At 35.5% G+C, this 12888-nt stretch overlaps 1 protein-coding gene across 26 annotated transcripts in view; it reads right to left on the bottom strand.

Annotated features, from left to right (window-relative positions):
- LOC117323669 (cyclin-dependent kinase-like 1) overlaps positions 1 to 12888 on the bottom strand; it is a 33546-nt gene extending 20658 nt beyond the window's left edge. For 16 of the 26 annotated variants that reach the window (XM_033879013.1, XM_033879016.1, XM_033879012.1 and 13 more), the window contains exons 1-9: positions 12082 to 12887; positions 7741 to 7862; positions 6061 to 6133; positions 5845 to 5935; positions 5231 to 5431; positions 4963 to 5045; positions 3140 to 3202; positions 2752 to 2895; positions 1800 to 1823 (exon numbers count right to left, since the gene is read on the bottom strand). In XM_033879013.1, coding sequence (XP_033734904.1) covers positions 1800 to 1823; positions 2752 to 2895; positions 3140 to 3202; positions 4963 to 5045; positions 5231 to 5431; positions 5845 to 5935; positions 6061 to 6133; positions 7741 to 7862; positions 12082 to 12249 — 969 coding nt within the window. In that variant the 5' untranslated portion in view covers positions 12250 to 12887. Of the gene's footprint in view, positions 1 to 1799; positions 1824 to 2751; positions 2896 to 3139; positions 3203 to 4962; positions 5046 to 5230; positions 5432 to 5844; positions 5936 to 6060; positions 6134 to 7740; positions 7863 to 12081 lie in introns of all 26 variants that reach the window. The other 10 variants (XM_033879005.1, XM_033879008.1, XM_033879009.1 and 7 more) reach the window with 2 other exon arrangements.

Here is a 12888-nt window from a genome sequence, read left to right as displayed (position 1 = left end):
TTCAGGAAGAAAATAAAGACAATTTGGAGTATTAAGTTAAAAAACTTCATTCATCCACATACTGATTGGTGATAGACTTTTTATCACAGCTACAAATTTAAGGGCCAAGAAAGAGTTGACAAACTTTTTATCACAGCTGCAAATTTAAGGAACAAATTCAAAGGAGCCAGTACTCGGTTTTTGAAGAGATCTGATGTATGTGTAGCTACCATCCATTTCACCAATTCCCCAGGACATAAAGTGTGAAAGCTAGCAGCTGCGGCAGGGTACCAGTGCTGGCTGGCAAGACCAATTTCTATTTTTACAACTGATGTGTTTTAGTTACCTTATGTCCTTTATAGCCTCCAAAATGGGAACAAATTAATTTCATTTAGCATCTTTACATGTTAAAATTATCACATTACAAAATTACTTATAGTTCTATACATTATAATCCCAATGAATATATGAAACAGGTACAAAAGGTATTTAAATTCTGTCATGTTGTATATTGCCCAAACTTTTATTTACCCAGCTATATATACACTTGTTTATACTTTTGACTCTCCTATGTCAATTTCATAATGTAAATCCATACTATGCTATTGTTTGAACAATGACACCTGCAGCAGTTGCAGCTGTCCGTCTGTCAAGAGAAGAAACCATAGTAACCACGGAACCAGAGAAATCACACACTACTATATATTTACACCAGTAATAACACACAACCCATGCAGTTTAAACACAACACTGAATACAAGTATGTATAACACCAGTTCTGTTTAATTGAACACTCATTCTTCTGTAAAGTTATCATAAATATATATATTTTAAATTCTAAATTCAGAAAAATCTTTAACAGAATGAAAAAGAAAGAATATTGTTATCATTGATTAATAATAAGTTTTTCTTTAGATTATCATTGCAAGAAAAGTAGAAACAGAGTGTTTTTCTAAACTACAGAAGACATGCAGATAAATACAGGTTAAATAGAGAAATCCTGGCTACAGAGGCTAGGGCCAAGGGTTTGGCAGGATACCCAAAGCCCCTAAAACAGGTACCAATCCACAGGGTACAGCATGGATTCTGTTTGCTCTCAACTTTCTAAGAAACAAGAGATCCCAAAGGGATCTTGGCGCCCCAACCATCGATACTATTTACTGGATCTCTATAAGATTTATATTTTCTCTATTTTTTCCCTTCTTCTTCTTTATCATTTAAAAATAAGCTGAACCTACATATTATATCTGTGAAAGATCCATGAAGAACTCTCTGAGAAAAAGAGTTAATAAACTTCAACTAATACAACATGAATCTAAATGAAATTCAGGAAATATGCATGAAGAGCTTGCTGAGAAATTGTGATAACAAACTTTTTAACTTGACAAAATTCAAAATGGCCAACTGTCAGCCATTTTGTTTGCAATCAGTCTTAAAATGCATCATGCATAACAAGGGACCAAGGAGAACCTACACATAAAAGTTGAGAATGATCCATAATGTATTTTTTTGAGAAACTGTGGTAATAAACTTCAAACTGTAAAAAATTGAAGATGGCTAAATGGCTGTCTGTCAGCTAATTTATATTTGATTAGTCTCAAAATTCAATATGCACAAAAAAATCAAATGGGACCATAGGTAACCTACAAGAATTTGCGAAAGATCAATACTTTATGAGAAATAGAAGTAACAAGAATTGCTTACAGACAGATGGACCACCGACGAAAGGCGATTTGAACAGCCCACCATCTGATGATGGTACGCTAAACATACTGATGCTAATTGTATGACTTCTGTAGCTAAAACTATTGGATACTGACCTTATTTCTAAAGTACGGCACATGCTGTAAATTTCAAACAAAAAAATTGAGCCTAAAAATTTTACCTCAACATTCATATTGATTTTGGAGAATTTTGTCTGATGATGATGCCATGTCAGTTTATTATTGTGTAAGATTGTCAGGATCAAACCTACAATCAAGGCCACAAGTGTTTCTGGGTTATGATTAACCCCGTGCAAAGGTTATTGGAAGAAGGGTAGAGGAGGGTACGGAGGAACAGGAGACAAATGACAGTTTTTATCGCTATAACTTATTTTGTAGTTATTTAAACTATTTTGTATGGTATTCATCATTTATAAATACTCAGTTGATATAATTAGTCTACGACTTTCTTTGAGTTCAAAATATATTACAATTGAGTTAATATGTACAGTATAATCAATATAATAGATATTTTACCATTTAAACAAAGCCTCAAATTTTCCTTAATACATTTTTTTATTTAATTCTTTAATTTTGAAATGAATAATTTGTTATTTTGAATTAAATTAAAGTACATGAACAAAATGTCAAATAAGCCATAATTGAAAATTAAAAGAGTAACTTCTAAATAGCTCTTGGAGGTGTGAAAGTATGGGAACACAAGCAAACCAGTGATTCAACAAGTCCAATAGTATGGTGACCATCACGCATGATAAATCCTGCTCTCATCAGAATATTCACCGACATTATTTAGGAGTCCCTACCAATCATATTTTTGCCATGTTAAGAAGTTGATAAGTTCCAGATAATCCGAAAACATGTATTATTTTAGCCATATTGATTTTTTCATGATTTCACAAAAGTAACATCCTTTCCTTTTTTTAGAGCAAGATTTTATTCATACCCAAGAATATGAACACAACTACTACTTGGTAATGAAATGATTCTGCTTCTAACGTAGTACAGCCAAACAGTGCTTCTAATATCAGACAAATCACACAATACTCACATGATTGCTCGTCCGAGATACCTGCTTCTTGCGCTCGTTCTTTCGTTGGCTGGTGTCAAGGAGCGACGTCATACCGCCCATGTATGGATGTTTAAGCAGCTCCTCACATGTCATACGATCTGCAGGGTCCATCCTCAAACAATTCTGTACCAGACAAATTCAAAACTTCATTATTTTTGCTGCTGCGTTAAAACCTAATTATGTACTGTTATCACCAAATTAATTGTTACCATTGAATCTCGCTAACCCAATGATTTTTCTTACAAATTTATGTTATAAAATACACCTTTCTCCTTTGTCTGTCGGCTAATTTATTAGCAAAATAATCACAACATTTAATAAAACCTTTCTGTTCCTAGTAAACAAAGAGGAAAATAAATATACTTGCCTTCATGAAATCAAGAGCATTCGGAGAAACCTTGTGGAATTTTAATTCCAAGGGCACATAATGCTGAAAGAAACAATTCTCAATAATCAATCTGAATGGAAGTTGAAATTTTACATATACATGTACACACTGTCTTGTAAAATTTCCATGGCTTTAGGAAATTGACAATATACAGTGGAACTTCGTTAACTCGAAGTCGACGGGACCACGAAAAAACATCGAGTTATCCGAGAGTTCGAATTAAGCGTGTTATCATTTTTGGTGAAAAGTTTGGTCAATATTTGTCAACATTATATAATCATTATAACTTTGCTCTGTCGCTCATCAGTTTAGTGTGAAGACTGGTCAATACATGTAAATATATATGTAATGTTTCGTTCTGTCACTTGTACTTTGGTGTAGTTTTGTCGATATACAGTCACAATAAAGTTTCTTTCACTTAGTCACTTCAATAAGGATCTGATGTGCAAGTCATGTTTGCAAAAGGAATAACGATAAAACGGAATTCTACAGAATAACAATTTATTCATGTCAAATCAAATAACCGTTTAAGTTTAACACAGATCGTATGTAAAACGTAACAGAACCATTACCTTATATTGGACATATAAAATGCTATTTGATAGGCCTACTTACGTTTTATTAATAACCACGCAATTTTCATGTGTATTAGCACCGGAAGTTTGGCTGCGCATGTGCATAAAAAATGTTACTGAGTTGGCATGTTATCCGATTAATAGACAGCGCTGACCGTTACAGTCGTACTCTGACCACCTCGGCAGTAATTACGCTATTGTTTCAGTAGTTTAAAGATTTAATAGGCACCGGTGACTGTTTCATTTCTACACCTGTAAAAACATCAGCCGAGTAGTTCCGCTTGAGCGAGCGGGTAGATGAGTTGTTGACTAATATCGGTGACCGCCTTAGGAAATTACCTGTTGTAAGTAAAGCAGTACTTTTATCACCAACAGTTGTTTTTTTTATAAGATTCCACCGACAATTTCTTTAATGAATTTATGAAACACTTATGATAGCATGTAGGTTTGTAGTGCCGATATATTCAGTATTACAAACGGAATTTAGCTGTTAAAAAATGTCGGCATTTACCACCGATCGTTGTTGGACACGAAAATTATACTTTGAGTTATTCGATCATTTCAAATAGGATTTTTTTTTGTTGGGACCAAATTTTCACTTCGTATTATTCGAGTTTTTTTAGTTTTCCGAGTTAGAGTTTTCCGAGTTTTCTTTACTAAGATAAAGAGAGAATTCGGCCGGGACTGACGAGGTACTTCGAGTTAAGTGGGGTATTCGAGTTTTCCGAGTTCGAGTTAACGAAGTTCCACTGTACATATATAAAAAGTATTCTATTAATATTTGGGTGGGAGACAATTACATGAATTTCATATTAATTCCAAGTTGATACATCAAGTCATTTTGAATAAAGAAATTTTGACCAATGTGACTTTAAATGTTCATTAAGTCAATTATTGGAAAAATTGTTAGGCCTTCATCTCTGATTAATCTTTTAGCGAAATATCAAGACTCTTGACCTTTCGAATATTTGGGAGATATTAACAAGTTTGACCTCAGTGAACTTGAAAGTAGGTCAAGGTCATTCATTTGAACAAACTTTGTAACCCTTAACCCCAAGATATGTTACTGACCAAATATTTTCCTGAGCCGACCGATTATTGGAAAGATGTCTTTTGAAGGATAAAATTGATGACGGACACCACATCACATGGCCCTTTGCCCTTTCAAATTGGTAAAGTGATTTATAACTTTATGACTGATTTGTCAAAGATGATTAATATACTTACCTCTGGCTCTACATTAGGAATTTCCAGTCCTTGGAAAAATATATTTGAAGAAAATGCAGACTTTTGTGAAGCTATTAAGTCCCCTGTAACATAAATAAATCAATTATACATTATCAATCACCTTCAAATTTCATCTGCTGGGAACACCAAAACAACTGTTTGACATATAATTCATAAAATCACAAAATTACAACAGATATTAAACAATTTTTGTGTATTGTTTTGCATATCACTAAAAAAATACTTATATGTCTTTATTTATACAAACCTAGTGTCTTTTTAATCTGGAAGATTTGGTCTAGATCTGATTTTCCTGGCCATAGTGCCTGTCCTGAGAGTAGCTCGGCAAAAACACAGCCGATGGCCCACACGTCCACGGGAGGTCCGTATTTGGGATCCCCTACAAGAAGTTCTGGGGCTCTGTACCATCTTGTTGCTACATAGTCTGTGTACTCATCTGATGGTCCCGCTGTCAGCAAAGAATTTAAACATTACTTATGTCACAACTGTGATGCCTGCATGTATCTTTAAAACTATTTGGCTTTCATATAAATATATACAATAAATTATTTCTCATTGACCTCAAAATGACCAGGGGGTAAACAACAAGGAAATAGGAATCAAATAAACTTTACATTCTTTGTTTCAAATTTCATAAACTTTTGTTCTGGGGATTCCAGTGGAAATTAAGAAAATGTTTTAAGTTAGACTTTCCACAATGAGATGCGACACTTTTAAGTTTCATTTCTAAAAATTGGTGATTTAATATCTGAAACTGCTGAAAGTCAAGGGTTAATCTGAAGCCCCTGATGACTTTCATAAAACTGTTAAAGAATTATAAAATTGTAACTCATGATCTCAGATGTAAATGAATGCACTTACTTAGAACTCTAGCGAAGCCAAAATCACACAGTTTCACTTTATTTTCTATAGACAGCAAGATGTTTTCTGGTTTGACATCTCTGTGTATACACTGAAAAGAAACCAAAACAACATTACCTAAAACTTAATTTAACCCACAACCATTCTCACTTGAGAATTTAATGCTAGCAAAATGTATGAAGAGATGTTCGTGTAAATGTGAAGGTTTATACTTACATTTCGAATGTGACAGAAATTGACTGCTTCTAAAGTCTGGCTTACGATCTTTTTTACCAGATCCTCATTCACGCTGAAAAGCACAGTACACAATTAAAATCAACAGAACCGAGTAAAAATACACTTCTAATACAGAAATCCATAGCATTCATTATACAATAGCTCTAAAGTTTAAATTCTAAATTTATCATAACAGACGTTTCATTAAATGTTTTGATCAGTTATATATGATACCTAAAACCTGACAGAACTTCATCTGAATAATTCTTTTTTCCAAAAGCATCTGTCATTAAAATTGGCTGTTATTGTTGAATGTCTCCTATCAATACAATAAGGTTATATATAAAGACTCTTTTAAAATTAGTTCAATGAAATGTCATGTTGCAGACAAATTGATGACTCATCATGTCCATTATAACAACATCTGATTGGTCAGTGTCCATTATAACAACACCTGATTGGTCAGTGCCCATTATACATGGCCAGCATCTGATTGGTCAGTTTTGGTATTAATTCCTTGTGCATCCATTTTGATTGCTGAATGTTAAGCAGGAAGCATTGAGTACCATTTTAATGATATCAGAATATACCATGGCCTGGAGTCAAAGCCCATGCATATATCTTGTTACATGACTGAATGCTTTAATCCAAGGCTAAAGGTATGGCAGCATGAGACAATATAAAATGGAAACATTTTACATTTTGAACACACTTAATATCACAGCACCCAATCAAAATATCAGTTCAACAGGTAAAGACTAGTATTACAGGGCATACCAGATAAGTCATATGAGCCAGAACTTATATTCTTAATTAACAGGTTGGAAATGTGTTAAGCAAGGAACACATGTACATCTGTTCTGAAAAAAACCTGTTTTAGATACATGTAATTGCACCCAGCAAACATCACTTCAAAATCTATGAGTGTAGGTATATATATTAGCATGTCAAACAGGCAGAATTTAAATGCAGAATTTGACAAAATTTGCTTATGTAAAATTGTTGTGTCCCTTGATTACTTTTATAGGGGGGATGTAGTGCCATACTTGTTTTTGTATCTATTTTCAGATTTTTTTTATACAGTGTAAAGTACATATAGTATAACAATTATGGTAACTTCAGAAGTAATGCCATATTATTAACATCCCTAAGCCAAACTTTTAAGAAAGAAGTCAAGTTTTTAATTTTTCTCCGACAGTGATTTGTATGTTTTATGCATTTGTCTTTTATTAAATAACTCATACAGTAGATAAATGTATCAAACAGACAACATTGTCAATGCTTGGCACACACCTATGTTTGTAATTTAAACTGGTCATGCAAGCAACATATATTTTATCTGATACAGTAGACAGAGTTATGTTTGCTGGTGAAATTACTATACACTTAGAACAAAGTGGTATTTGTTTGGTTTCAAATAATGAGAACCTTGAAAAATTTCATTACTATTTGATTCAGTCATGCAGAAACACATGAACTGTATAGAACACCAAGAGATTTCGTGTTTGGTCTGTCTCATATATGTACATAAACTGGTTAAACCAGTCGTTTGACACAAAAACCTGCTTATGTTACTGACTGGTCCATAGTCTGACAATACAGATTCTGATGACAGCTTTATAATTAAAAATAAAATTAGGACTTTTTTTAATAGTTAATTGGCACCAAACCTAAACTTACCCCCTGGGGGATCTCTCAAGCTCATGTAGCACCGTGTGATCAACATACTCAAACACTAGATGTAGACGTTTCTTTCTTCTGAATACCTCTATCAGATTTACAAGATTAGGATGTTTCAGTTGCTGAAAGAAATGAAAATGATAAAAATAAAGCAAATAGAAATTTGTTGGGTCTTTTTGTTTTTTGTTTTTATTTAGTCCTAAAATTAGGAAACATTTTCAGCATTTTTTCTCTAAAAATTTGGAACATAGTATCATTGTTTTGCCCACAATTTGTTGACTCTTACAACAATGACCCAACAGACACCTGGCAAAATACCTGCTACTGCAATTGACCCAATAAGCATACTTTGCACTTACAAAAACATAGAAGGTGTGATAATAAAAGTACAGGGAAATGTGAAATCTGGGTGGAATTTTGATTCATTTACATACAAATATCTTCATATAGAGAAAACAACCTAGAGTCTTTAGTTAAAACACTGTAGATTATATTGGCAGATCCTTGCAATTGAGGTAAACAGCTTTTTATGCAACTTAATTAATGCACAAGTTTTCTTTCCTTACAAAAAGATATGCTTAAAGGGGCTGGGTGTTTATAAGGTTGAATATGCAATAGGAATTGGACTTCAATTGACTATAATAAGTACAGTAATATAACTGCAGTGTTGTTACACAAAGAATAGTTAACCACATGTTAATTACAAATGGCTGTGTTAAACCTGATCAAAATTAAAATAGTGAAGTTTTTGTCATCATATTAAACCAACTGATCAATGATACTTGCCTCATAATCAAACAGTTTTATTGGAAGAAATTATTTATGACCAAAAAAATCAATGTACATGTATATATAACACAGCATATTAAATACAAACTGATCCACAATATTTACCTCATATCAATGAAATAGTGTTATTTGAAGAAATTATTTATGACCAAAAAAATCAATGTATATCTATAGCATATAAATACATAATTGATCATGTGAATTCTACATACATTAGTTTATTATCGAGACAAAATATTTTATTTTATAGGGGGTGAGGTTTGTAATGCATCTGTTTATTAGAATCGAATGTACTTGGGGACTCATAACAGCCCTAGTTTACATAGAATACTGGCATTCTGTACAGGGATAATGTTTTAGGTTGCAATACATCCCTACATAACTAGCATGGGGGAATTTTTAAGAGTACATCTGTACATTATACCTTGGAGAGGTCTAGTAGTATACCTGTACATTATACCTGGGAGAGGTCTAGTAGTATACCTGTACATTATACCTGGGAGAGGTCTGTAGTATACCTGTACATTATACCTGGGAGAGGCCTGTAGCATACCTGTACAATAAGCTTGGGAGAGGCCTGTAGTATACCTGTACATTATACCTGGGAGAGGCCTGTAGCATACCTGTACAATAAGCCTGGGAGAGGCCTGTAGTATACAGGTAATAAGCCTGGGAGAGGCCGTTAGTATACCTGTACATTATACCTGCCGGGAGAGGCCTGTAGTATACCTGTACAATAAGCCTGGGAGAGGCCTGTAGTATACCTGTACATTATACCTGTGGGAGAGGCCTGTAGTATACCTGTACACTATACCTGGGAGAGGCCTGTAGTATACCGGTACATTATACCTGTGGGAGAGGCCTGTAGTATACCTGTACGCTCTATACCTGGGAGAGGCCTGTAGTATTCCTGTACATTATACCTGGGAGAGGCCTGTAGTATACCTGTACGCTCTATACCTGGGAGAGGCCTGTAGTATTCCTGTACATTATACCTGTGGGAGAGGCCTGATGCATACATGTACATTATACCTGTGGGAGAGGCCTGTAGTATACCTGTACATTATACCTGTGGGAGAGGCCTGTAGTATACCTGTACACTATACCTGCTGCATGGGAGGCCTGATGTATACATGTACATTATACCTGGGAGAGGCCTGTAGTATACCTGTACATTATACATGTGGGAGAGGCCTGTAGTATACCTGTACATTATACATGTGGGAGAGGCCTGTAGTATACCTGTACGCTCTATACCTGGGAGAGGCCTGTAGTATTCCTGTACATTATACATGTGGGAGAGGCCTGTAGTATACCTGTACGCTCTATACCTGAGAGAGGCCTGTAGTATTCCTGTACATTATACCTGGGAGAGGCCTGTAGTATACCTGTACATTATACCTGGGAGAGGCCTGTAGTATACCTGTACATTATACCTGGGAGAGGCCTGTAGTATACCTGTATAATAAGCCGGGGAGAGGCCTGTAGTATACCTGTACATTATACCTGTGGGAGAGGCCTGATGCATACATGTACATTATACCTGTGGGAGAGGCCTGTAGTATACCTGTATAATAAGCTGGGGAGAGGCCTGTAGTATACCAGTACATTATACCTGGGAGAGGCCTGTAGTATACCGGTACATTATACATGTGGGAGAGGCCTGTAGTATACCTGTACATTATACCTGTGGGAGAGGCCTGTATTATACCTGTACATTATACCTGTGGGAGAGGCCTGTTGTATAACTGTACATTATACCTGTGGGAGAGGCCTGTAGTATACCGGTACATTATACATGGGAGAGGCCTGTATTATACCTGTACACTATACCTGGGAGAGGCCTGTATTATACCTGTACATTATACCTGTGGGAGAGGCCTGTAGTATACATGTACACCATACCTGTGGGAGAGGCCTGTTGTATACCTGTACATTATACCTGTGGGAGGCCTGTATTGTACTTGTACATTATACCTGTGGGCATCTTTGCTAGCCAAGGCTTCTGGTTACGTTACACTCCACGAACCCTTGGCAGATATAGGCGTCAGTTCTGGCCCTCTAGCGGTGATTCGAAATTACCACCCTTCACGCATGAAATTTTCGACCAATCAAAACAAGCGTTACCGATTTACTTCATCGGTGATGTTTACAAACACACATCGAGGTTTGGTGTCATTTCGATGAGATATGTGATCAATGACTTATATGAATTGATCAAACACTGCGAATGTTCCCTCAAAGATTGTGATTTTTGTATTAAGGTAAAATGCCATGACAAAGTCGGCAATGTAGCTCTGTACTGGGTGCCGCATTTTTTGTTTACTGCGAAACCAAGCCAGAATGTAAAACGTGATTTGATTGGGTGCCCTGGGATTCCAGGGCGCGACGGTTTGAACACGACTATATCCGCCAAGGGTTCGTGGAGTGTAACGTAATCAGAAGCCTTGGCTAGCGAAGATGACCTGTGGGAGGCCTGAATTGTACTTGTACATTATACCTGTGGAAGAGGCCTGTAGTATACCTGTACATTATACCTGGGAGAGGCCTGTAGTATACTTGTACATTATACCTGGGAGAGGCCTGTAGTATACCTGTACATTATACCTGGGAGAGGCCTGTAGTATACCTGTACATTATACCTGGGAGAGGCCTGTAGTATACTTGTACTTTATACATGGAAGAGGTGCGTAGTATACTTGTACAATATACAAGGCCTTTAATACACCTGTACATTAAACCTGGGGGAAGCCTGTAGAGATGGGGTGGGGCTGAGGTATGTACATTATACACTTGGAAATTTAAACTATACCAAGGTGGTACATACCTGGGGGAAATGCACACATACCACAACTAGAAAAATGTGTCATTTTTCAAAATTTTGGAGTCTGGTATTATAAGTAACTGGTATAGCAATAAAACAGCATGTTTAATGTCCTGACTCCTTTTAATCAACAGACTCGTCTATAATGGTTTTCTGCTACAATTTGTCATTTTATATTGAAATAGACATTGTATGAAAAGACAAATTGTAGCAAAAAACTTTTAATCAATTAGGCTATTATAACTTTTCATATATGCCCACTGATGAAGATGCCTATTACTTGTTTAACTGTTTCATTAATGTACATGCATGCGATTTACTGGTCACTGTAAATAACAGTACTAGTTTATATTAGTACATATGTATAAAAAATAACTGCATTTCCAGTAACCCTACCAACCTTATATTTTTGTGACTACTCCAGTATGTTTGTTTATCGTTTTCAAGAAAGGACTGTTAAAGTCAAGATTCACTGTCTATATGGTATATATGACCTTAGTAAAAACTAATCAAAATATGATTTATCCACCTACTTTTATTCCCTATTTTTTGGCATGCTACTGGAAACACACATATCTTATTTAGGCCTCATTGAAACATTACACAAAAGCTTCTCACTTATCATTTTAAATGAGCAAATGTTTACGCCTAGAGGTAGTTGATGATGACAACAGCTATTCGGGGAATATAATACTAAAGCATGCAACATTTACTACACTAAAACACACCTTTAACATTCTGATTTCTCGCATTGCTATCTTCTTAATAAGTGGGTCCTCTTCCGATTCCACGAATCTTTTGATGGCCACAGTCATGCCTGACTCTTTATTTCGGCATTTGAACACCACGCCATAAGAACCCTCCCCAATTTTGGTGAGTTTCTCATACTTTTCCATGATCCTTCTCGCACCAATGGTACATGTAGACTTTAGTTCACAAATATAAAGCTTGTGTATACAGCTTTGGCTTTACAGGAAGGCTATTTATTACACAACAGGCACTGTTTGTAAATTATTAATCAACAATTAAAAATGTAGATTATAATGTTCCAAGGCTTACTGACTAGTATCTAATAAATCGGTTACGTGACGTTTACGGTATAATAACAACAAGATGGCTGCCGATATTATGAACTGAAGGGTATGTCTATAAAACGATGTTTGTATGTGTAAATGACAGTTAAACACGGATATTATATGAGTAGATGGTAAGACAATGTAATGGTCCTCTTAAATAACTTAACCGTTTGTTAAATGAACGTGAAGTAACCCTGAAACACGACAAAATAAACCAGTTCCACGAAACAACCTGTCAAAATATGTCATGACCGTCAAACCATCCCGCTTGTGTATGTCACAAACTGGGTTAACATGGAGTTCTTTTGATTTCGAAACAAACGATATCCAACTAGGAATGGTAAACACTATCTCCAGTCTTCATTTTGCTGTGTGTATGGATATATCTGTTATTTTCTTCGGCCATTGTGAATTCCTTGGTTAGTCGCCATAATGCACGCACTACAATCTTCATACGCT

This window comes from Pecten maximus, chromosome 3, assembly GCF_902652985.1.
Source record: "Pecten maximus chromosome 3, xPecMax1.1, whole genome shotgun sequence".
NCBI lineage: Eukaryota > Metazoa > Mollusca > Bivalvia > Pectinida > Pectinidae > Pecten > Pecten maximus.
The sequence above is the reverse complement of the archived record's forward strand: the minus strand, read 5'-3'. Positions and strand labels throughout refer to the sequence as shown.